General features: G+C 35.0%; 1 protein-coding gene across 9 annotated transcripts in view; it reads left to right on the plus strand.

The window, feature by feature from the left end:
• IMMP2L (inner mitochondrial membrane peptidase subunit 2) overlaps positions 1–25253 on the plus strand; it is a 465930-nt gene that overhangs the window by 341888 nt on the left and 98789 nt on the right. For 7 of the 9 annotated variants that reach the window (XM_066991682.1, XM_066991687.1, XM_066991732.1 and 4 more), the window contains one exon: positions 23798–23900. The exons of the other annotated variants lie outside the window; for them this stretch is intronic. In XM_066991682.1, the coding sequence (XP_066847783.1) occupies positions 23798–23900 (103 nt within the window). The remainder of the gene's footprint in view (positions 1–23797; positions 23901–25253) is intronic. 9 annotated transcript variants of the gene reach the window in all.

The following is a 25253-nucleotide window of genomic DNA, read 5'->3' on the forward strand; positions in this document are numbered from 1 at the left end:
AATTTTCTGGCACGCAAAGTGTGATACTGTCTGAGAAAAAGCGTGGCGTGCACTGCAAAATCGGAGATATTTGTGCAATGTGACAAGATGAGTTGGACTGTAATACAATAAATTGTATCTGCAGAGACATACATCTGCAGCCAGGCAGCACCACTTATCTTCTGGTTTTCTAAGACAAAATATAAATTCAGAGTAGGTCATTATTCTGAAAAACCTTGAAGGGAGACAGATATCACCAGTGCATTTTCGTACAGCAAACGTTAGTAGTATGCACAATGTAGTAGTCTGGATACCTGCAGAATTTCTAATGGTTATATATAAATTACAAAACAGTACTAATTAAACATTGATTTTCTAAATGTAAAAACTTTTTTTTTTTTATTCAGACACAAATTATGCATAAATATATTTCTGTTGAAAGATGTACTGTGGGTTGCCACATAATGGCTCATAAACTGGGCTTAAGAAAAAAGCAGTTAAAAGACAATTTTTTTTAAGTAAGTTTTAAAGAATATCTGGGTTTGTCTAGAAGGAAAAGCAGCATGATCTAACAGAACAGTCAGCTGGAATTATGCTAAGAGATGGGTTTGACCGGTTTATTGAGTGTACAATAGAAAAGTATAGACACTGAGTTTTCAAAATAGCAATAAGTATGACATACATTAGTAGTCTTGTCAGCTTTTTGAACCTTAGATGTGTTTGTCTGTTCTTTTCAAGCAGGTTAAATATTAGTGAGTTATAAGTAAGAGAATTAGATATTTGAAGGTTGAAAGATTTATATATTTGTCAGATGGTACACAGTTAAAAAACACACATTGGATTTCGTTACAGTGCTTTTCAGTATTTCTAATCTCCATTTTCTTTTCTAAGGTGTATGTATTGAAACTTTATGGAAGAATAAAATTTCGTTTTTATACTTAAAATCATTCTAGTTTTATTCTTACTCCTTTGCTGTATGCAATTCATTGATTGTTCCAACAATATAAAAAACATCTTTTGCCCCAATATATGAATTCACCAAAGAGTTTACCACTTAAGGTCCTCTACACTACTCTGTGGTTGGCAGACACATCAGTCTTCCAGGAGGGCTATTTCTTCTGTATGTCAGATAAGGCTGAGAGAGTAGGAGTTTTATCATTCACATTTATCCATTACTTTGACCCCAACAGTCATCTTCCTCCTCATAATAGATATAGGAGATAAAAAAGAAACAAATGAAAAAGAAGCCTGACATTTGGAGATTGACGTAGCCTTCAATTTTCAACAGTGAGGAACATCTAGAGCTCTTACTGATTGTGAAGTGTGCATAGTCATATCTTCTGAGAGTCACTCACAGAAATTTACAGATCAAATACTCTTATTCATTCGCGCTAAAAAAAAAAAAAAGACTTTTTTTTTTTTTTAATCATGCAAATTTCTGACACCTCTGTCTCCTTACTTACTCTGTAGGGAACTGTGTGTTAGTTGGGATTATTTGGATTATTTGGGACTGGAATAGTCAGGTATGCATGATTCTTGTACATCATACAGGAGTACATATATAAGAACATATGTACGCACACACATGCTCACACACAAACACATACAGTATTCCTATCAGACTTCAACAGGCCTTCATGAAGCTCCATTTGTGCAGCACTCACAGATAACTGGAAGGTGACTAAGCCCTTTAAAATGCTCAGCTGAAGCAGAGAAATTCCATGTCTGAGTCTGTAAATGGCAAAGTAAAGCAGACAGGCCCATAAATTTTGATGTCAAAATGTTTGCCATTAATGCTCTCTCTTTGGACACTACTTCCTCTAGATATGCCCAGCTATCAAATCACATCTGAACTTATATTTAGAGCCTTAATAAATGTCTGACTTCATTTTGAAAAAGAACAGATGGGGTCATTGAAAAAAACCAGGCTAGGTAGTTCCTGAGACATAAAACTGTCTTGATTATATTACCTTTGGATTTATATTGTTAAACTGAATGATGGGAAAATTGCCAAAGAAAATATTAGCATATAAGTCTGAAATGGAAGAGAGGACTTGTTTGTTATCTTACTTTCTCTAGCTTTCTCTTGCTTTCTTGCACTCATGCTCTCTCTGTCTCTCCCTGCCTCTGTTTCTCTCTCACCTTTTCTGTTCAGAATAAGTGAGATCAGAATCAGATCTTCAGGGCATATTCCTAAGCAACACTATTTGGTGCAGAGATCTGGGATGAAATGGTGACCCCCACTGAAGCTGACAGTAGAACTCCCATTGATTTCAAAAAAGGCAGAAGTTCATCCAGGGAGAGCAGCGTACCTCTTGTGAGGAAGCAGTCCCCAGAAGACTGGTGGGGAGAGAGGGAATTTGTTACAAAATATTACATGAAAGAAGCATTATGTCTGATAATGTATGTACATAAATCAGGAAGTTTAATATTTTAGTTCCCATAGCAACAATAACAATGCCACTTTGCACATTTCTGATATGGTGTCAGGTTTTTAAAAGCATATAATGTAACAAAACAGTATTCAATATATAATGTAGAAGAAGAAAGCATTATAGGGTCTATAACTTTGAATTTCTTTCTTCTTTTAAATCCTTAAGAATTTTTTAAACATCTTTCTTCAGGTTGAGTAATCAATATCTTGTTTACATTTTATATGCCGTATTCCATAACCATGGGTGCCCTGAAGATAATGCTATAATCTGAACACTATTTTAAGTTTTATGTTTTGTCAGGTTTTGGTAGCTGATGAGAGTTTTGATAAAAGACATCTCATGGTGGTGACTTGTTTGGGAACAATATATCCAATAATATTTTCTAATTATCCATCTCTGACCAGACAGTAGACCCAATTTAAATCATATAGAATCATAGAATCGTAGAATGGTTTGGGTTGGAAAGGACTTTAAAGGTCATCTACTTCCAACCCTGTTGTCATGAGCAGGGACACCTTCCAGTAGCTCAGTTTGCTCAAAGCCCTATCCAGCCTGGCCTTGAATACTTCCAGGGAGGAGGCAATCTGTAAGATCAGAAGGAATATGAACCTGTAATTCCGAAATGAGAAGGTTCTCTCTTCTGAGCTATCCAGCTTTGCAAGTAAGTTATATTACTGTACAAGATTTAAGCCATTTGCGGTAAAGACATTGACTTCATGTTTGCACACTGATGTTCATGAAATGGCAGTACTGAAAATAAATATGCTATCTAATTGAACAGGTGAATGACCTATTTATACTCCTGACATTTCTTCAATTTATCTTTTTATCTTTTACTGCCATTTTTCTCTTATAACCATTTGATTGAAAATATGCATCGAACAGGCATAAAACAAGACTCAAATGAGAGGTGATGAAATATGAAAATCAGACCTTTATTGAGGTTTTCTCACTGAAGATGTATTAGCTATTAATAATCTGACTAGTCAAATATTTACCTGATGGTTTCTTAGCGAAGTGTTGTCTGTGTAGAAAAACCACAAGGGCTAATGAGAAATTCTACATTAGTTCTGCCACTCCTGCTTCTAGTTAGTTGGTTTAATGAAACCCTGAAGAAATCTTTTTGTCCACTCCCAAAATGTATGCAGGAAACATTGCCATTTACTAGACATTCAGTAAAAGAGGAAAACTTCTCACTCAATTCAGTATTGTTGAACCACAGATTTATTCATAAAAGAGATGGCTGCAGTAAACCTTTGTACGTAGGAACGTATTTACTGAGACTGCTATTTGTAGCAATAGTGTGCAACAAAACCTAGTTCTTCATTAATTTTCTTGCGTTCTTGTAAGGAATGAAGTTAAATAGTTCTCAGATTCTTTGAGGTTTTATGGAGAAAATTATTATCCTGTTCTTTTATTCCATATTTTTGGAAGGCTAAAGGAATGTATACTCCTAATTACATATGTTGTATTTCCTCAGTAGGGACTGAAGACTTTTATGTCATCCATCTTCCAAACCTACTGCAGTCAGACTCACAGACTGAGTGTTGAGTTTCGTAAGTGCCGTAAATGCCTTAAATTAAATATGAGACTGACGTGATTTGTTATATTAAGAAAACTCAGTCTTATGGAAAGCCACAGAAAACTAAGAATTGTAATTGTGCCTTGAGTATCATCTAAGTATTAACTGAATACAAATGTCTGTGTATCCGAACATTATATATTTGTCCATTCCTATTACTGACTAGTCTATAAAATATAATTTTATAATATAGTCTCTATAAAATATAATTTTATAATATAGTATTTTATAATTAATTTAGAGTTAGAAATTTCACTCTAATGTATTCATTTTTTTTCCTGCTCTGTTTTTCTTATATTTTTGTACTTTCCTTTTTATGCAATACGGTTTTGTTAATGAATGCTTAATGATAAAAGTAATGCTATAGACCCAGGAAATGTTTCATTAGTGACAGGTTAAGGTAGAAGTACCTATTTCTGACTTTTGATAGTGTTTTCATGATTATTTTTTTTTCACTGTGCTCAAAAGCTGCCATCCATTTCCTTGCACTTTATGGCATATGTATCATGTATGCACTGTGTATGTATTGTTTTCTAATATTCTCTGGCTACAGAAATATCAAGGAAGTTAGAAAGTGTGCCGTCTTGTCTGAAAAAAAATAAAAATAAAAAATCTTCCTAATATCTTCAGCCTGAAAAATCCAGTGCTCTTACCAATTTAATGGCTTACAACCTGCCTTTTAGCTGTTGTTGCCTCTACCAATGTCCTCTTAGAGCCACTATATTTCTTATCAGCGAGGTTGTCATTTTGGAGAAGCAGGTATGCACAGCAGCAGAGAGCTGTGTTGACAAAGGAACTTGCAGATAAAAAACATACTTTAATGTGCTTTTCACAAAGCAAATCTTTGCAGCCTCATGTGAACAGCTGCAGCTCTGAAGCATGGAGGGAATCTTTTGCTGTCTGTAGTTAGTAAATGACATCCTATGAAGAGAGAAGAGATGCCATAGAGCTTAAGAGTATGGCTCTATAGAAGGGCTGTATCAAAGCGTAACAGTGCTCAAGGTTTTGCTTGTTCTATCTCAACAAGCACTAAGAATTTATTGGACCGATTCCACTGAACCCTTGTGAAGTGCATGCTGTCTCTAGAAGTATTCCTTAGGGTTTCTGAGAAACCTAAAAGCCATTGTAGAACAGATCTAACATTTATTAGCTTTTCCCTTGAGAAAACATAGAAGAAGGGGAGAAGTATGTGAAAGGAAGATATAATGGCCTACAGAGAAAGAAATGATGATGATGACGATAATAACAATAAATAATTAATAAATAATAATAATAATAAAATAACTAAACCATTCCTAAAAAGCAACAGAAGTCTGAAATGGAAATGGCTGTTTTGACTGCTGTAGAATTGCTGTTTTATCTTCAAGTTTCCCAGTAGCTGTTTTTAAGCTATTGGTACAACTGAGAAGTCCTTTTTCAGTTACAGTGTGAAAGGCTTGGGCAGAAAACCTGCTTCCTTCCTCCCTCCCTCTCAGTAACTCCCATGTTAGATAATTTCAGTGTTGCTAGTAATTTGCTTTTTCTCATTATGTCAAGTTCTGTAGTATTTCCACAGCGATATGGTAGGTAACTTGTAGCTCTGAAGTTTATCCAGACATACCAGGTGTACTGACCAGTGCCACAGCGAGGCGCTGGTTGAGGTTTATCAGGTGAGACACTGAGGAATGAATAGGATTTGCCCTACAGGGGAAAAGCACATGATGTGCCCTTAGTCATTTTCCCAGAGGAGATAAAGTCTGAGTGCCCCTCTTATAAAGAAAACACAAACTGATTCATTGAACGGGACAAAGAGTTGGCAGTCATTTGACTGCAACTCTGTTTCACTTTCCTATGGAACCCTATTTTCCTTCTCTCAATGGCCTATACAGAAGAATTGAACTCTAAAGCTGTCCTCTAAAGAAATTCTTGTGTGCATCTTTTTGCTTTGAAGCAAATATTTACTTTTTTTTTTTTTTTTTTTTCTGAGCTGTCACATGTCTGTCAGATAATTTCTTTCTCTTGTAAAGATGCTGCATTATGACAGGGAGAGCTACTCACGGGGGATTATATAGTGCCACTTCCTTGTGTAGCTAGGCATGAGGAATTAATTAGTCTTAATGCTCCAGGGAAGTGACAGATTATGACTGACGGGGAGTTGTGCTGGAGCAGCTCATCTGAAAGAAAGGCAGGAAAGGTTGGCTCCCTTGGCTCCCCTCCCACTGTTAGGCAGTACAGATATGTGCTTTTTAAATGGCAAGTGGGATAGAGGCCTCCCCATCCCATCCCTGCCCTACAGCAACATTGACCATTTGGTCAATGGCAAGCTGAATCTGAGTCAGCAGTGTGCCCTGGAAGCCAAAAGGTCCAGTTGTACCCTGGGATGCATCAAGCATGGCATTGCTAGCTGGTCGAGGGAAGTGATTATCTGGCTCTGCTCTGTACTCACCTCTGCCTTACCTTGAGCACTGTGTGCAGTTTTGGGCATCACAATATAAGAAGGACATAAAACAGAGAGCATCCACAGGAGGGCTACAAAGCTGGTGAAGTGTCTAGAGGGGAAGATGTATGTGGAGTGGCTGAAGTCACTGGGATTGTTCAGCCTAGAGAAAAAGACAGAGTCGAGGTCTCATGGCAGCCTGTGGATTCCTTACAAGGGGTAGAAGCTGATCTCTTCTCTCTGATGACAGTGACAGGACATGAGGGAACGGCATGGAGCTGGGACAGGGGAGGGTCATACTGGATATCAGGAAAAGGGTCTTTACCAAGAGGGTAGTCAGGCATTACAGCAGGCTCCCCAGAGAGGTGGTCACTGCACTGAGCCTCCCAGAGTTCAAGAAGCACTCTCTAACATTTAGTTTGTTTTTTGGGTAGTTCTGTGTGGAGCCAGGTGTTGGACTTGATCTTTGTGGGTGCCTTCCAACTTGGGATATTCTATGATTCTATATTATGTAAAGTGAACATGTTATCTTTCTTGCTACATGCAGTACAAAAGAAATGTGTAACCCAAACTTGAAAGTGATTTTCCCATTTCACATCAAAGCCTTTTAAAAAGTTTCCAAGAGAATTGACAGTGAAAATGCATACCATAGTATGATTGCTGGCTGCAACGTATTTTATACACAGCTTTATCAGTACTAGTTTTAACCATCCCTATGTAGCTAATATGTTTATTCTTGTCCATGACCTTAATCCAGTAGGTGTTTGTGTCTGATGGACATTTCCACCGAACCCAAGAACTGGTTCAGGTAATCTGATTCATCTTTCTAATGTCACTTTTTTCTACTCATTTGTGGTAGACTGGCGAAGTGCTAGCCCAAAATAAGGGATTCAGTGTCTCCCCTTAGAAAGATACTGGAAACTTCTCAGAGGTTCTCAAACTGTTTGTTTTTGTTTTGTTTTGTTTTGTTTTGTTGTCCCAGAACCCTTTTTTTATTATTTTTTTTCCCAACAAAAGTTCAAAAGTTCCACTTGAACTTCAGACTGTTCAAACTGAATGGGTCTCCATATTTTTTATCCTTTGACATTACTGGGGGTACTCAGGATATTTTCATCTTTTTTTTTTTTTTTTTAAACCAGGAAATGCAGAATTTGTGTGATTTGCTGTTAAAAGTCTATATTGATATTGGTAAATGTTTAGTTATGGGTGTTACTCGTTCTGAGGATGGAAATTCTCACCAAAAACAGAAAGACCCATCCCAGGGACTGTAACTCAGCAGCAGGCTTTGGTCTGAATCTGAGTTAGGCAGAGCTGGATCACCATGTGGAGTATCTGAGATGGCCTGGGACAGTCTGTAGGATGCAATACTTGTCCTGGCTAACTGTCTCCTCTCAGTGTGGTGAAAGATATCTGTTTCATCCTTATGAAGAAAGGGAAGGTAATTGAAAGAGCAGACTTTCTCTGGGGACATGAAGATAATTTCCACTGGGTTGAGTCACCAACCTATGGAATCTAATGTTAATAGTCTAAAATTGGGAGTTACAAAGTTTAAATAGATTAATTCCACAAATTGTAACATTGAGACTTATTCATTCTCCTTTTGCTTTGCAGCATGCCAATAAATTTTCAAACTTTTCAGTATATATCGACAGAAAACAGAGCAACTTTTCTGCGATTTTTAAATAAGAATTTGGATATTTGTGTCTGTCTCAGGCTATTATGGTTAGAAGCCTTTTCTGTGGCTTCCTGTCACTGTATTCTCACTTCTTTAGAACCATCTGATCATGCAGATAGTACTTCTCTTTCCAGAAATGCCAACATGCTGGGCTTCTCCATTGTTAATACCAAAATATCTCTAATTTTTTTCCTGGTCTCACACTGCAAGATTATGTAAACCAAAATCAGAAATACTTCCTGTGTAGCACTTTGCAGCTCAAAAAAAAAGAAATATAAAAGTACTCCTAGTTGCCAAGTATTTTGTAGTGATACAAGACTCAGTAAAGTGTTCGGCATACTTGTGTTCCTGTTAACATACAAGTCAGTGACATGCAAGTTGCTGCAATGGCCAGATGCAGGCTTAGATTCTCTATTGATATGAAAAATGATCAAAGAATAATTCTAAAGGCTTTTTCAAGAACTGATATTGAATGAACATTTTCTTGGCTTAGTAACTTTAAATGGAAAAACATACCTGGGGAGAAGGAGAATAGGGGCAATATGCCGGTTTAATGAGACATCAATTGACTCAGTGCTGTGAGGTTACTGAATGCAGTGGAAGTATTAATGAGGGCAATGTCCTTTCCTTTTCTAAGTGATTCAGATTATTTCTTTGAGGATCTTTGGTCTGAAATTTCTACTGCTTTGCAGTGTTTTGCTGTTAACAAGGCAAGATGGAATTCCAGTATTGTGAGAAAAAAAGGAAACTATCATTATTTTCTATTCCTAAGAGCAAAGATCAGCTTTCTAAAGCTTTTTAGGCTCCATGAAGAACCACTTTACTATAGTCTAATATTAGACTGCATGTAATTGAGCTCTTTCAGAAAAAAATGTTTAAAGATGAACTCATGGCAAATAGTAGGCTGCTCTGAAAGGTATTAGACTATTCCTAAGTTAAGTGTTTTTGTTTATTAAGTTTCCACCGGTGATGTAAATTGCAGTACTAAAGCTGAACATAAAATAAAATAAAATAAAAAATAAAAATAAAAATCAGCATAGATCTGCCTTAACAGGCCAAGAATGTAAAGCCCCTAAAGAACACTATTAATTCTTACTTCTTGAGACATGATTTTAAAGACGGACAGAGAGAGATTAAAGAGAAAAACAACTAAAATGATGCTGATGGAGCAGTTGGACAGATATGGACAACTGAATCTTCAGTTTGCAGTTTGCAGAGGGTGAGGAGAGAAATACAAAGGTTTGTAAACTGGAGATTTACAAAATTGGGAAAGCAGTGCATGACCTCAATTGTTCACCAGATCCCACATACATAATTTGGGGCACTACACAAGATTGCTAGGAGATTGGTCTACAGCAAATCAGAGAAAATACTTAGTGAATTTCTGGAATTTGTTGTCCCAGGAAATTGTGCAGGCAGAGAGTATTAACAGGTTCAAAAAGGGGGTAGACAAATTCATGGATTATGGATCAATAAAGAGATACTAAAAGAAGTAGACAATGACATATGATCAAACATCTCCAATACAGTAAATATTGATGCTGGGAAAGCAGCTTGGAGGGAGTGGCCAGGCTTACATGCTTGTCCTGGTCATCGTCTACTTTTGCAGTTCTTTAGAGACAGAATATAGGGCTAGATGGACTGCTGCTTAGACCTAGAAATAACATATTTCTTATACCCTAAATATAAGATTAAAGATGAGTATGCTTTTTGGAGATGCTGTAATGTAGTCTTATATACTTAAACACCAAGAACTATTAATAGCTATGTTTAAAGGCTTATCTAGTATCAGGAAAAGAGTGCATAATGTTTACTTCATATTGTAATTGTTTAGCTCAGTAGTAATAATTGTTTGCAGAAATCTCCTAGAAATTGTTGCCTTTGAAAACAAAAAGCAAAAAAAGACCCACCTTGAATATTTGTTTCATTCTTGCTTTTTTTTTTTTGCTTTTTTTTTTTCCTTAAAATAATCATACAGCTGTTGTAAGGAAAAAAAAATCACCATTCAATTTGGCTGATTGCTCACTTAGTGAGTGCTTTACAGGACTGCAGGGCAAGAGAAGAATTTTCTCATATAGGCAACTCAAGGTGGATATGTTAGCCCTCTGAATAAACTGAATAAACATGTATATGCTCATACGTTCATGCACACACCTGTACTTAAGTTAAAATACTTTGTAATATGAAGAGGTGATAGTTTTCCTTCTCTAGTCTTTTTCTCTTTTGGGTAAGATTAGAAAGAGGAGGAAGAACCTGAATCCTAAGTTAATGTTTAGACAGTTGGCTAGAAATTAAAACCAGCTGTTGTGTGCTGTGATCTCTACATTTTTTGTTTGTACTAACTGTCAGGCATGAAGGCACCAACATCATCTAATTAATGAGTTTAATTAGAGTTGTGAAGAAATCATAGAATTAGGCACCTGTGACTTTAGTTATAAAAAACTAAAAAATAAATCAGAGATACTTCTTTTTAAAAATTTGAAAAGAAAAATTAATGGCATTTTTTCAGTCCTTTTATTCAGTAATTTATGTGTCTACTACTTGAAATTATTTCAGGGGTCTCTTTGGAGTAACGTGTGTATCAGATGCAAATATATTGGTAGACTTTCATTTTAAGCAAAACTCCTCTTTTATCCAACTTTCCTTTTTTGAACTTGTTAACAAACTGTCTCAAATGGACACAGTTTGAATTCAGTTTGGATAAATCTTGAATACCCTTCAAGACTTCCATCTGTGGAGGGCCATAAGATTTTATTCTAGACCAAAATTACCTGGGATGTGACACTGCAGTGAGGTTTCAGGACAACAGGGAGAGAAAATATGCCTCACTATTCCCTGGGTAGACCCAAGTAAACACCTGTGTGCACGGTGAGCAAGGTGGGCATACCAGGATCCAGATAACTGTTATTATCTGACTTTGGGTTATCGACGAGTGACAGTGGGATCCTTCTTGGGAGATTTGGAGGCTCCCTACCCAAGGACAGGGAAGACGTGCAGGCAAGGAAAGTTATTCAGCCATATGCTCCGTGGGCATTGTCGAGAACCTTAGGCACCATCAGGTGTCAGTAGGGGTATGTGGATCCAGGTCAGATAGCATGGTGAGCTGAAGACAAGATAGGTGTAGCCAGTGAATGAGAATTAAGTGCATTGTTTTGTAATATTTAGTTCAGCAACAACAGTACATTATCAGCTCATGTTTGTTATGGACAGGCAGTAACCCATTTCTGACTACTTCAATTTTCTCTTAACCTGCTGATCAGGATATTTTTTTTAAATTTAAATTTTAAAGTTCAGTTAATGTAGCTGTGATAGAGAAGACATTAAACAGTTAATGTTTTATAAAAGAAATCTATATGTCTCACTGGACATTTCCCAATAAAAAGAAAATAACTAAACCCCTCTGCAATCACATTAATTTATAATGCTAAACAGAAAAAAATAACTGAAATATTTTACAAACCAAAATGCCAATTTTGAGAAGTGCTCCATGATAAAGGCTTCTGAAAGTGACATTCTGTATCTTTTGAAAGTTTGTTCTTAGAATTATTTAAATGCTCCTTCAGAAAAGTCTGTATTACAACTGCTTTATTATATTTTGTTTTTCAGTTGCATAATGATGTGTACTACTTTCACCATGTGTCAACACTTTTCAAGAGTAGTAATTTATACTATGGTGTACACTGCTAATGCTGGAAAAAAAATCACACCTGGAAGTTTCTTTTAAAAAATATTTATAGGCAGTTGAGGATCATATTATAGGTCATTTTAAATTTAAACATGATTTGAAATAATGTTGATATATAATCCAAGGTTGAATTTCATTGTATATAAGAGATGGGCAAACCTCAAAGAATGAAGTCTTGCAAAACTGTGATTTCAAAATTCAGTCTGAAATAGCATCACCAGTTCAAAAGTAGCTGTTTTCTGCAGTCTGATCACTCTCTCTCTGTGTTCATATCTCTTAACAGAACCCATATGAAACATATTGGTTTTTAGGTTTTAGGAGGAAGCTTTTGAGATTAAGTACAGGCACATCCAACCTTTTTATGACCACAGCTATTGTCGCATGGGAAAGCAAACAAACCAATAAACAAAACCAACCAATTCTTTCTCTTATTTAGTTTTTTTTTTTTTTTTTTTTAATTTCAAGAAAGCTTGTAATGAATGGTATTTGCAATTTAAATTGTTCTCGGTTCTGCATTACATCTCCCAAATTCTGATCAGTGTCATATTGCATTTAAAAAGGCTATTCTGATGGTGTAACTCTATTTCCTTGAGGTTACATCAATTAGTCCTGATTTTTCTCCACATGAAATATCAGTCTGATCAGTCTGATTTCTTTATTACTGTTACATCTTTATTACTATTAAATATTTTTCCTAAATATTTGAAATAAAATAATTTTAATATTTGGGAATTTGAAAATTCATAATTTGTATAATTGAAAAACACATTAATTCAATATCACAGAGGTTTTTTTTTTTTTTTTTTTTTTTTTTTTTAATGGCTTTACTTGCCAGCTTCTTATCTGTTTGATAGGAGACTCCTTTAAAAATGAAAATGTACTTTTAAAGGAAAAGTAATAAAAGGCATCTTTTCTCACTTTTCCCTAACTTTAAAAGAAGGAAGCATGTAAAGTTTCAGGCTTCCATTGTACAGAGAATAACAACTTTCCAGTTTCCATAAATAAAAAAAATACATCTTGAAAGCACTTACTAAATTGAGTTTCCACATTTTGTCTGTGCTGCCTAAAGCAGATTAGGAAATTTTAATACCTTTAGTTAGTGTTAAGCAATAATGAATGTAGAACAATTAGCTTCTGTATGAGAGGTGTGTGGGTGGGGAATTATTTTGTACATTTGGAGCTAGGCAGAGATATTGCCCCATTCTTTTAGCAGTCACAGATCTACAAGACTCTGATTCTAACTGAGATAGCTATTCAACAGTTGATCTTATAAGGTTAAAAAAAAAAAAAAACCACCCAGCAAATGGAGTAGTGTTCTATGTGATGTGTTAAAACTTCTTTTTGCACTTGCAAATGTCATTCTGACATGTACAGCTCTACAGAATACTAACTAAACTGTACGCAGTCATAGATCTTTTTCTCAGTCTTGAGTAAGTTATTTTAGTCTTTGCAGAGAAGACAACATTAAAAATATATGTTTTGAATGGCCCCTTTGCACCACCAAGCAAAGTATGTTTTCATTCTTGGCAGAACTGGTTAGACTGCGCTGAATATATATGGTGCTCCAACAGTACTTTGTTTAGCATGGCTCCCTATTTCAGGCTCTGTGGGACCAGTAAAACTGGATCATCTGAATCTCAGCTTACTGCAGACTTCTTGCTGCCGCTTCTGCCCCAGAAAGAGGTTTGCTACTCCAGCAGTTCCTTGGTACTTTATTTTAGGCACCTAGACATGGACAGAAGTGCCAGGTACCTAAATAGCCTAGACACCAAAATAGATGTGGTCAAAACCACAACTGAAGTCTTATAAAGTCCAAGAGGAGTTTAACCCCCTTCTTATTGCTACAGAATGCTGGAATCACCAAGCTGCAAGCATGTTCATGGTGCCCTTTTCTTCCTTCATGAGCTGAGTTGAGGATTGAAAGAGGTAGTTGAAGTTTAATTGAAAGTGATTCAGCAAGAGAGCAGGCAAAAAAAAAAAAAAAAAAAAAGAAAAAAGAAAAAAAAGAGACTAGTTCTAGTCCAGTTGCTAGCACACCCTTCCTGAGAAGATGAAAGACCTGTGATCACCCCAAAGGGTTTGGTTGTCTTAATGCAATGATATCATGTTACAGAACCAAGATACCGTTGTTGCTTAAATCAAGAGCCTGGAGTGCTAGGTTGGTACAAAAAAAAATCTTTTTCTCCTTGACTGCATAATTTTCCCTGGCTGCACAATGATGTGGCCTCAAAAGTTCAGTTTAATATTTCTCTTCATCCTCTCCTCTCTACCTAATATTTGGGATTCAACCTGCCTTAAGGTGAGGAGGATACAGAAATCTTGATGTAAGAGGTTTAACCTGTAACCCATTAACATCTAGCAGTGACAAAGTGGCAGTGCTGCTATGACTACCTCTACGAGCTCTTTCTGAAAAAATAAATAAAATAGAGTGAGCTCGTCTCCATTCAGCATTTCTTCAGAAGATGAATAGGCCAACAGGATTCTCTATGGTGATAGAAGCCATAATTTTGCCCCTAGGATGCAAAGAATTTTCAAACTTTTTTCCTGTCCTTCCCTCCTCCCTCTTGCCTGTAAGAGCACATTTGTTGGGAGGCTTACATGGCCAGTGGTGCCTAACCTGAGGCTGTGAAACTCACAGGGTAACTGAAGGGTAGACTACGGCCTCTCTTGACAGTTTTGGTGGCAGAAGAAATGGCAGATGAACTGCTAGGGCAGAGGACTTGGCTGAGGAGAAAAAGAGTGAGTTTAAGCAAAAAGAGTTTTGTAGAGAACTTTATTTAACAATTGCAGATTCTACAGCCTGGAGGTTAACTGTTGAGTTGGCTTTTGAGTTCCATAAATTTTAATCTCAAAAAAAGTTAGATATTCTCTTCTCTTAGGTTGGCCTAGGCTTACTGAGAGGAAAACTTACCCGTCTATGACCTTAAGAGGGAAAAGGCATTATACTGCTGCAGTAGGTCATTAAGTCCAAACATATCAGGTGAAATCTTAGTCTTATTTTGAAAGAAAAAAAATAAAATTTGCAGTACTGTAAACAACTGTCTTCAGCTCTTTCAGAGCCGTCTAAAGCTAAAATTTTTCTCATAAATTTTCCCAATTGATTCATTATTAATGAAAAGATAACTGGGTGCAAGAATTAATCTTTTTGATAGCAGAACTTTTTTGGCCTTCATTTATCCTGTTCTGACAGGTATAAAATTTCCAAATTGACAACGATAATAGGGTTTGGTAATTTTACTTAAACAACCTAGAATAACTAGTAAGTTTTTACCTTGGTAAAACTATGAAGCTAATGGTAATGAATTTAAATGACTCCTACCTAATATCCCATCTATCTAATATATGATATTATATTGTTAATAGATCGTAATGATATTAACAAAAAACTCTCATGTTAATTTTTAATATAACTTAGAGAAATGTGAGTAGATAATGATGAGTACATTCATATGGTTAATGGGACTTCTATCAAAAAAGCAAACTGAGTAATTTTTATAATTTTAACTTGAAAGGGCACAGTATTGGCAGTTGGAATCAGATTCACAAGTGAAAGGCTACAGTAGAGAAATATGAGATATAGTGTGTTTTCTTTTTGCTGAATCAGTAAGCTGGTTAGTCATTTAAATGAAGCAAATCTAACAGATGAAATGTTGCACTTTTTTTTTTTTTTCCCAACTAAAAATTGCTGTTCTGTTTTTGTTTTAATTTATCCTGAAAATAATTACGGTTCTTCCGGTTAAGAGAATGCACTGAACAAAAGAATGTAGTTTCAGTATCTCAGATAGGAATGACAGACTTGTGTAAAAGTGTGTATGAATATTTATTTTCAAATATATATATACCATATGCAGTTATTTTTAGGTAGTATCTAATGTTGAACAAATTGTAAAATGCATATTGATATCAAATTTAGAATTTTCTGATACTTATTTTAAATTCAAATACTCTCAACACAGTTGGGGGCAGTAATACAAGTTACTTATGAACATTGAAAGGAATATGTTCCTTGAACAAGGAATCCACAGTATCACCTCAACAGTCTTTTGCTACACATTTGATCAATTTGGAGAGAAAAAAAAAAAAGATTCTGCATTTATGATTCTGCATTTATGTGTGTCATTGCAGATCAGCAGAAATCATCCTTAAAGTCATAAAAATTTCACCAAAATTACATTTTTCTTAAGAAGGTTGAGGAGAGTTACTGTGGAAAGGATCATAAAATGTGACTGCTGTTAGTGCTAGAGCAGATGAAAGACATACAGTGAAAAGAAAGTGGCACAAAATATGAAGGGAATGGTGTAGAAGACCAGTGAATGAAACCACACATGATACAGGTAAAAGGGCTAAAGTCATCAGGGGGAAGGCAACTACTGTTAGTTGATGGTTCTTAGCAGTGGGAGCAAAATGAGTTCTGCTGTGCATGAATAAGTGATATTAAATGCTTGAGGTAGCCACATGCCTCCTGACTCTGTAAGCAAAACTCTCAGGAACAGAGGAAATCCCATACTAAGTGCTATGTGATCTACATTGGTCTTTTAAGTGATTTCTAAAGGAAAGTAGGATGAGTTGAAAAGACTACAGAAAGGCAATGTGAGGCTGAAAAGGGGAAACACAAAAACTGATTGCAAGTAAACACAAAAAACTGTAGTTGAAGAAAAAGCACTTTAAAATCTAGATCCTCTGGCATTGCTGGTTGATACTGCTGCTACAGCTCTACTGTTCACGAAATTTAGAAAATAATTTCTGTTAGCTGACTTTAGACTTTTTTCTTGACTTCTGTTGTTTTTTTTTTTTTATCTTGACTTAACAGATTGGTTGCCCAGCACCTGTGTAACAGTTCTTTCTTATGCAGTATATAAATATATATATATATATGCATATATATTTGTAGGTAAAAATATTGGAAGAGGGGCAAAACATAGTCCCTAGATATATGACATATCTTTAAAGTGAAGAGGAGAATATGCAAAGAAAATAAAATACAACCTAGAAATGTTATCATCTTATATATTTATCCTCAAAGATTAAGTCAAATTACAGTTTTGGGAAAAATAGTGAATGGGCAAAGTCATGGAAAACCTTCTCCAGAAAGAGATATATGAAGGAGAAGCAGATTGGGATAAATGTGCATTGTGTCACATACGTCAAGCATATAAAGCAACAGCAGCTCCATAACTGCTTACTCATTAAAAAGCTTAGAAGTGTTTTGAAAACATTTTGAAAATTCAGAAAAAAATGGAAGAAAATGCACTTTAAGAAAAATTGAAACTACCACTCTAATATTGATAATAGTCAAACAGGTGTTGAAGGTAACAGAGAAGTTCATTATGAAAGAATACATAAGGTCAGGCATCAGAAATTAGAAACCTGGCTTTATTTCATTGTATGTGTGGTTCAGGTTATGTGTATTTCCGTTCATCAATTTAAATCTCTCTACAAAATAGGCAGGTAAAAAATAGGTAGGTCAAAATAAAGCTTTTAGAGATTAAGGAATCTGTCACGTCACATGTAAAAAAAAAAAAATAAATTTATTAATATAAAAGTAGATGTACAGTACATATTTTCATATTCTCCTGACTTCTGAGGGGGAAGATAAATTTATCTTGGCAAAGATCCATGCTAAACTTTGAAGAGTAGCTTCTGTACCTATTTGTAATATGGCACTGAAAGTCGTATCTTCACTGATATATATACATCAAAATTATCTTCAATTCCATTACAAAAACATAAAAGTAGAGTACTTTTTGGGCAACAACATTTTAGAACATTTGACTTAGTCTTATATGTTTTCACACAGCAGATAATTCACAAAAACTGTAAATATCAGTATTTGGTTAGACTGGTTTTTAATTTAAGTTAAAATGCAGTAATTTTTCTGAATACTGTATGTTTTAAAAGTGATTAACTGCAATTTTGAAGAAGCTGGTGAAGCAAGTAATGACTAAATAATTATTTTGCTTAGAATAACATACTTTCTGAGAAAATATCTAATTAATAAAAGAGAGCTACAAACATCTGCCATGACTTCTAGATTATATTTCTAAAGATATTTACTGTTACCATCGCTGAGACTTATAAATCTGCAATGATGCAACAAAATTGGCTGTGGCATCACTTTGGTAAAAAGGCTTTAGCTGGGAAAAAAAGAGACACCATCTGAAGTTCAGCATCATACTTGCTTTGCTTATTATAAAAACTTGCTTTTATTGTCCCTCTGTTCTGAATGAGAAAACTAGTCAATTAGTCTTCATTTTTCATAAATCTTCTAAATATCTCATTCATAGCAAAAGGTGAAACCTACATTGTTTAAACGGTTGAAAATTTGCCCAAGTATGGGTGAAGGAATCATTTGTCTCCTTAACAACTGCTCCTAATCTCCCCAGTCTGGAGTCTCTTGTTTCTGTCATTTCAGCCTACCTGCTTTTGGAGGTCCATCCCAAACATGGATCTCCTCCGGCACTTCTCCAGAGCATATTTTCAACTCAGATCTATTTCAATAATCGATTGATCTACAGCTTTTAAGGAAAACATGCTTCAGCTCTGAGGCAAATATTAATAGCTGCAGAAAACCAAAGCATATTCCCAAACCTTCTGACATACTCTCATGCATAGTCTGGTAACCTGGCCTTAAAACAAAATATTTATTTGGTTCACACACATAAACTTGTCTTCTAAAGGCAGCTGATTAAGTAACAGGTTGTGGTCAAAAGCATATAGAACTTGTAAGGGAAGGGTTAAAATAAAAAGACACAGATGGCTGCATGTGTCTGTTGGAAGGGAAAACAGAGATTTCTTAGGGGGTGGAAGGTGTTTAGTGTCATGTGGAAAATGCCCTGTGGTGATACTAATATAATTTACATGATACATTACAATAAGGTTTGTACCTTGGGATCTGGGTGTCATCTGAAATTGAATATCTTACTAGTTTTCATTCTGTGAAGTTGATGAAGATGGATACATGTGATAAATTTTTATGTGCATCAATTTATGTTGTTTGGAAAAAGTTGTTCTTAGCATGATATAGGTTACCTTTTTTTTTCCTTTTTTTCAAAAGAGTTTGTGTATGTTTACTATCTCCTATGCAAACAGAAGAAATTGTCTACAGTGTCTGTTCCCTGATAGCACCCAAAGGTATGGAGATTGCAGGGACCTTCTGGTTTCTCAAGGTCGAATCAAGTGGAAGGCAATCATTCCTCATCCAACTTAGCAGAGCCAAGTTGCTTGCTTTGGCACTGGTACCACATCCTAAAAAAGCAGATTTTTCTTGCTAGTGGACAGGTGGTTAGAATGCCATATAGAGCTCATTTTTGACTGTCAAGATTGAAATTATTTCTCAGCCAAGGATAGATATAAGTACATCTGTTAACTATTAAAACATGGAGTTAAAAAAAAAAAAAGCCAACCAAACAAAAAACCCCAACAAAAATACCACCTTTGCATTGAGTTCAAAACGTATTTGAAATGTAAGAAAAAAAATGAAATTTCAGACAAATTTCTGTAAAAGTGACTAAAAGGCTAAAAGTAATTCCATTACATTCTCATCAATAAAATTAATGGAACTCTCCTAGACTCAGTGTTATTACAGTGAGTAGTCAAAACTGGGGTTTGAGCAACTGTAGCATAGTTGGTCATTGCTAACCTCTCAAATACCTAGGCAAAAGCTGAAATATTTATTTACACACATCAATATAGGTTTTTACAGGTGCTTGACTACTTCGTATGAAAATCTAGGTATTTTAATGTCTTTACCTATACTATTCTGAAAGTGGATTTTTAAAATGATAAAATGAGTAGAATATAAAGTGCTGAACAGTTTGTTTTTTTAAAGATATTATGTTTCAGAAAGTGAAAGACTGCCCTTTATCGGGAGAGGCTTTCCATGTAAAAGATTGTTCAGTAATTATAACTTGTGCTAATGAACTGGATATGGAATTAACAAATACTAAGTTAATTATCACTTGCACAAATTGTTCTCTTAAGAATTCACTCAGAAATCTTCTGAATTTAATTAAATACTTAATGTGTGAGAGCTAACGGAGGTCAAGATTACATGCAAATGCAGAAAAATGAGTTGAAGTATTCTCTTAACTTAGAAGGAAAAATAATAGTTTTTTTGTACTGCTTTCAAAATACACAATTTATTGCATTCCTTTTGTAGCAAAGGCCTCTCAGAATGAGTTGATATAAAATTCCTGGTGAACTAGTGCTGGTTCCTGGTGCTTTTATTTGATATTTGGCTTGAGGATTTTAGGTATTGTTATTGTTGAAGAGTGCTAGAAACATTCCTAAGTGAGTTTTCACTTTTATTTTTTATTTTCTTTTCACAGAACTAGTGATCATTATACTTGTAATTTGTAATTATTTACATGGTACTGAATCTGAAAAGTGGATGGCAGTTGCCTGCAAGTCATAGCATTCTCTTATCCTTAAGAGAGAGACTTCAATCAACATTTCTCTTTCCTCTCAGAAATAGTGTTGCACTATTTGTGTTAGAATTTGGCCTTGTAGGACTGCATAAAAAGATGGGTGATGTTTCCTTTCAGCATGTCTGGCTAAAATGTTTAACTAATGAAATAAATGAATGGCAGTTGGTGTATTAAGAGGAAGAGCCATATTGCCAATGTGGCACACACACATGGTCTCTCTCCTCCTTGTAATTTAGGACTGAGATTAAAGTGTTTAATTTCTGTAAAATTCATGTGAGAGAGGCAGTGTTAATAACTAACTGACTAATTTTGATTATGAAACAATTTGGACTACCTTCAAAGGAGAGAAAACGATAACTTTTTTGTTCTTAGAAAAAGTCAACGTAGTGTTTGCAGCAGTAATTAAAAATAACCTACTGTCATTAACTGGATATGGTTTTCTGAAGCCTGGTTGGCTTGCATGAATGATTTATCGATCTGCTGTGGAGTAATTCAACAATGAAATTATCTTGAAAATTAAAAACAATATTAAGTAATGGATGATCCAATTTACTGTAACATGAGCTTATTGTTGTAGTTTGGTACTAATTCATGCAGTGAAAGGCTCAAATAAAACTTTGTTTCTAAATTTCAGCCTGCCCTCCAAAGGACAGTGTTTGCAGGAGTATTGCTACAGTGGACACAAAGTCCCCAGGCAACTGCCCTGTGCAAATACCTACACTAACATTTTGAATGAATTATCTTAGGAAAATAATTTTTTTTGCCTCTCTTTTGTTCACAGATATACAGGTACTTTTTGTTTGTGATATATCCTGAAAATTTTACTATTGCTTTTACTATTGCACCTACAGGTGGGAAAAAATAATGATTTTTATACTCCAGACGTTAAATGGCAGAAGGTTTTACATTTTTCTGCAGAGCTTACAGAGAACTTTATTGATTTAGTATCAGTCCTATCTACTAAAATAGATAAACTACTGCTTCTGTTTCTTTTCCATTTCTCTTTCCTATTCCCTTAATACACTTATTAACCTTATCAATTTTAATTCTATGTCTTCTAAGTTAAATCTTTTTGCATGCAATCATCTGTTATTTTTTTCAATTTGAGAATTTTTACATAATTTCGCATTAATCACTGAAAGAGACAGGGATTTTGCATAACTGAAACAAAATTTTCTGCTTTACGATGGCTTCTTCAAAAGTAGAAAAGAAATATATATTTTCCTATATTGTAGAAATAATAAAAAGAGCCAATGATAATTACTGAACTCTATTTATTTTCTGCTTTAGACCCTAAAGAATACACTATACACTAGTGTTAAGCCTTTGTATTTTCATAGGCTCTCTGCAAATACAAGGTCTAGCCATGCAGACTAAATTCTCTCCATTTTTGTTTCCAAATACTTATTGCAAAAGCTTTTATTTTCCCATTCCTGTTAATAATTTCATAAGCTTAATAAAGGAAGAGATTATTTGGGTGTTGGAGACTGTGTGTGATCAGAGAAGGAATCACTGACTGACATTTGCCAGATTATTTTCTTGGCATTTATGAGGCGAGCATGTCAGCAGAATTAACTTTCAAATCCCTTTCACCCATGGATGAAATTCAGTTTTGTACATAAAGTCTGTGAAGGTACAAAACTTCATCACAATCTACTGTTCTATATTCAGGAAGATGAATAGAAGAGAAAATTAAATATTTTTTGAGCTATTGTTTGCCTTTATCACTGATGGAAGATATTAATTTAGTAATTTTCAGAGTGTCTAATCAGACAGAACAGAATTAGTGGCAAACTTCTCTGAACTATATCTTAAAACACATGCTTCTAGTAAAATATGTTCTCATTTGGTACTTAATAAAATAAGTGATTAGTGAGACAAAGCATTATGGAATCTCGAAACATAAACACTTTTATTGTCCAGACTATTTTTAAAGGAAAAAAAAAAAAAGTAGTTGCATTGTAAAAAATAGCTATTTTAGCATAATTAAATTTTTACAGACTCTTTGCATTTTAGAAATCATACGCTTACCAACTTGGGATAGTTACACATTTTTATATAAATGATATAGCAACTCAGCCTTAAATATTATGTAATATGATTTTTTTTCTAAAGAAAGATGAAATGTTGAGTCTCTTTTTCCACAAATAGGCTATCATTTTTTCAGTTTCTAATAAAAACTCAGATAGAACTTCCATTAGAATTTAGTTCTGGCAGCCTTGTCCTTTCAGCTGCCTCTGAAGCTGTTTGAAAAAGCACTGTTTGGATTCTGTGACTTACAAAGTAGATTATTATTTTTATTTGACTTTATTACTGCACTTTTGAGGATTCCTTGTTTATTTAATATTTCACAGTCATCTGGCTATTGATTAGCTTGTCCTCATAACATTCACTCTCTCTCTCTCTCTCTCCCCACCCCTCTCCAAAAAACAGTTTTCTCATTTTGATTTGTGACCATCCCCAATCAGCTTTGTTCAGCTGAATCTGCTGGTGAAAGTGATTTTCTGTCTTCAGCTGACATTCTTCAGTTTTTGAGCATGCTCCTGTTTTGCCTTCTGCATTAAGGGCAGGTGGTGAAACAAGGTGAGCAGCTGGAAGCAGCAAGCTAGATCAAAAGACTGTTTCTCTCTGGTCAGATGTGGTTACCCAATACAAGATAAAAGGTTATCACTACCCATAGTCCTGTCTGTAAATGCTTCATCATGATAATAATTCAGTGTCCCTGATAGAATTACCTCCCTGCATGAATGTTTGCAGAATAACAGATCCTATCTGAAAGAAAACAAAAGTGTATGATAGAAGGCAGACTGCAGTTGTGAGAATGACAGCTACTCAGGAACTAGATACAGGAATTTTGCATACTGCAAACCTCAGCTTGTAGGGCTCTGTAGCTTGTAATTTTTGTAATATCATTGCATGCTGAGACACTGTTTCAGCATGAATTTCTGTAGAGAATGGCTTGAATTATCAATATATATATATATATATATTTATATATATATTTCCATCAGTTGGCCTTCTAGATGTTTCCTTTAAGTTTATCCTGTTTAGCTTGTTACAGGTGAAGAAATCCTACCCCCAGGATATAGACATTACTGTAATCCAAGCTCTGAATCTAAGGCCAGGTCACATATACCAGATTAGTTTTGAGGAGTACCTAATGCTACCCTGAAATGAAAGCAAACTCGATACAATATCTTTATGTGACTATGACATATGTCCACTGGCAGTTACCTGAGATAAAATCTGATGGTTCAAAGAATTGTTACTACAGATATGGAAATAAGAGTTCCTTAATTATATTTAACTGAAAAGTCTTTTACTCCCTGTTGTGATGTGATTTTTGCCAGAGCAATTTAGTAAACAGGCCCTGATAGTGCAACTAGCTCATACAAAATTGTTATTCATTTTTACTTGAGTAGCATTATTGAAACCTAAAGGACTTTAGTGGTTTTTTTGTTTTGTTTTGTTTTGTTTTAAGCAAGTGTTCATGGTGTCCAAGGTCAAATTCCAAAACAACGATATGTGAATTTTCATAAAAAAAAAAAATGCTTTTTTTTTTTTTTGAATTGATTAGCCTTTTTTGCAATTCTTTTTAGAACCATTGGATACAAAAAGAAGTATGTGAAAGTTCCCCATGGACATATTTGGGTGGAAGGTGATCACCATGGGCACAGCTTTGACAGCAATGCGTTTGGCCCGGTAAGTCAATTAGCTGTGTATCATTTAAGCTTGCAACTGAAAAGCGGTGCATATCTCTTGGTTAATTTGTGCAACACAGCATGTGTGAACTCCACATGATTTTGCTCTTAGTATTTTTTGTGGGAAGTATTAGATTTCATAAAATATTTTAGTGGATTGCGATTGACTTTGCTTTTAACTATTATGAAAGTAACAAAGACTCCTTTGAATTCCCCCACATGGAAGAAGACGGAGTAGAGCTTTTAAATTTGTAGGGATGTACCAGAGGAGTAGGCAGAGGGCGAGCCAGCTCCCTGTAGCTGACAGATGCTCCCTGAGGATGTTGCCAGCTGATGCAATTTGGAGTGGCTCCCTCCAAGGAGCTTGTCTTGCTCTAGTGCCAGTGCTGGGATAAAGAATTAGGAAACTGTAAGTGCACTTAGCAAGTGTTAACTGGTAACTGGTCTATGGATGACAGTAGGGATATTTCAAATCTTTCCCCAAAGTAAATATTTAAGTTTTCTTATTATGGGTCCATTTTCATATTGAATTATGTCAAAATGTAACCTGAAAGATCTTTTTCTTGACCGGTAAAAATGCGTGTCTGTTCATCAGGGAGACAGTAAATGTTTTTTCTGCACTGCAGTTTTAGTTAGCTTTTGGTTTTGTTACTCTGTGTGAAATCACGTTCTTGTTTTAACTTAACCTAGCATTCAGAAGATAATAGTCATGTAATCTGTGCATTCTGCTGTGTAAATACAAATCCTATAAATCCTTTTTGCCCTATTCATTTTTTTGAAAAAAATGCATTTTTTTGAGTTTAAGGGAGAATTCTCCTTTAATATTATAAAAAGCCGGTGCTTTTCACAGGTAAGTTGTCAAGGGTAGATTTATTTCATCTTTCGTACCTATTTTATACAGAAGTCGTCCACTGGCATTAGTTGAATTAATGACAGCAAGGAGCTTATGAATTTGTCTGGCTTCTAGAAGAAGAGACCAATTGTTTATACTTGTTGTCTAGAAAAAGATGGAAAAAAGCCTACTGTCTGGTTCTGAGTAGTCTAATGATGCCATTACTCTCTTCATTCTTCTCTTTATTGTTGTTATTATTTGTGTTTGTGTTGCACTTGCTATTTTTCATTATTATTTTTTCTGTTACTACTTTCTAAGATTTCTGACATCTTGTTTTAGAGGTTCTCTCCTGCAGGATTTCAGTCAGTCTGTCCTGTGGAGGTATCTCTTTCCTTTCTTTCTAGGCTATTCCTTTTCTGTTTCATTCTCTGTTTCCAAGGTAAATCATAGTCATAAAAGCACTTTTTTTTTTTTTTTCACTTAAAAATATTTGCCAGTGTAGACTTAGAGTATAAGGAGTCA

This window comes from Anser cygnoides, chromosome 1 (genome assembly GCF_040182565.1).
Source record: "Anser cygnoides isolate HZ-2024a breed goose chromosome 1, Taihu_goose_T2T_genome, whole genome shotgun sequence".
Classification (NCBI taxonomy): Eukaryota; Metazoa; Chordata; class Aves; order Anseriformes; family Anatidae; genus Anser; species Anser cygnoides.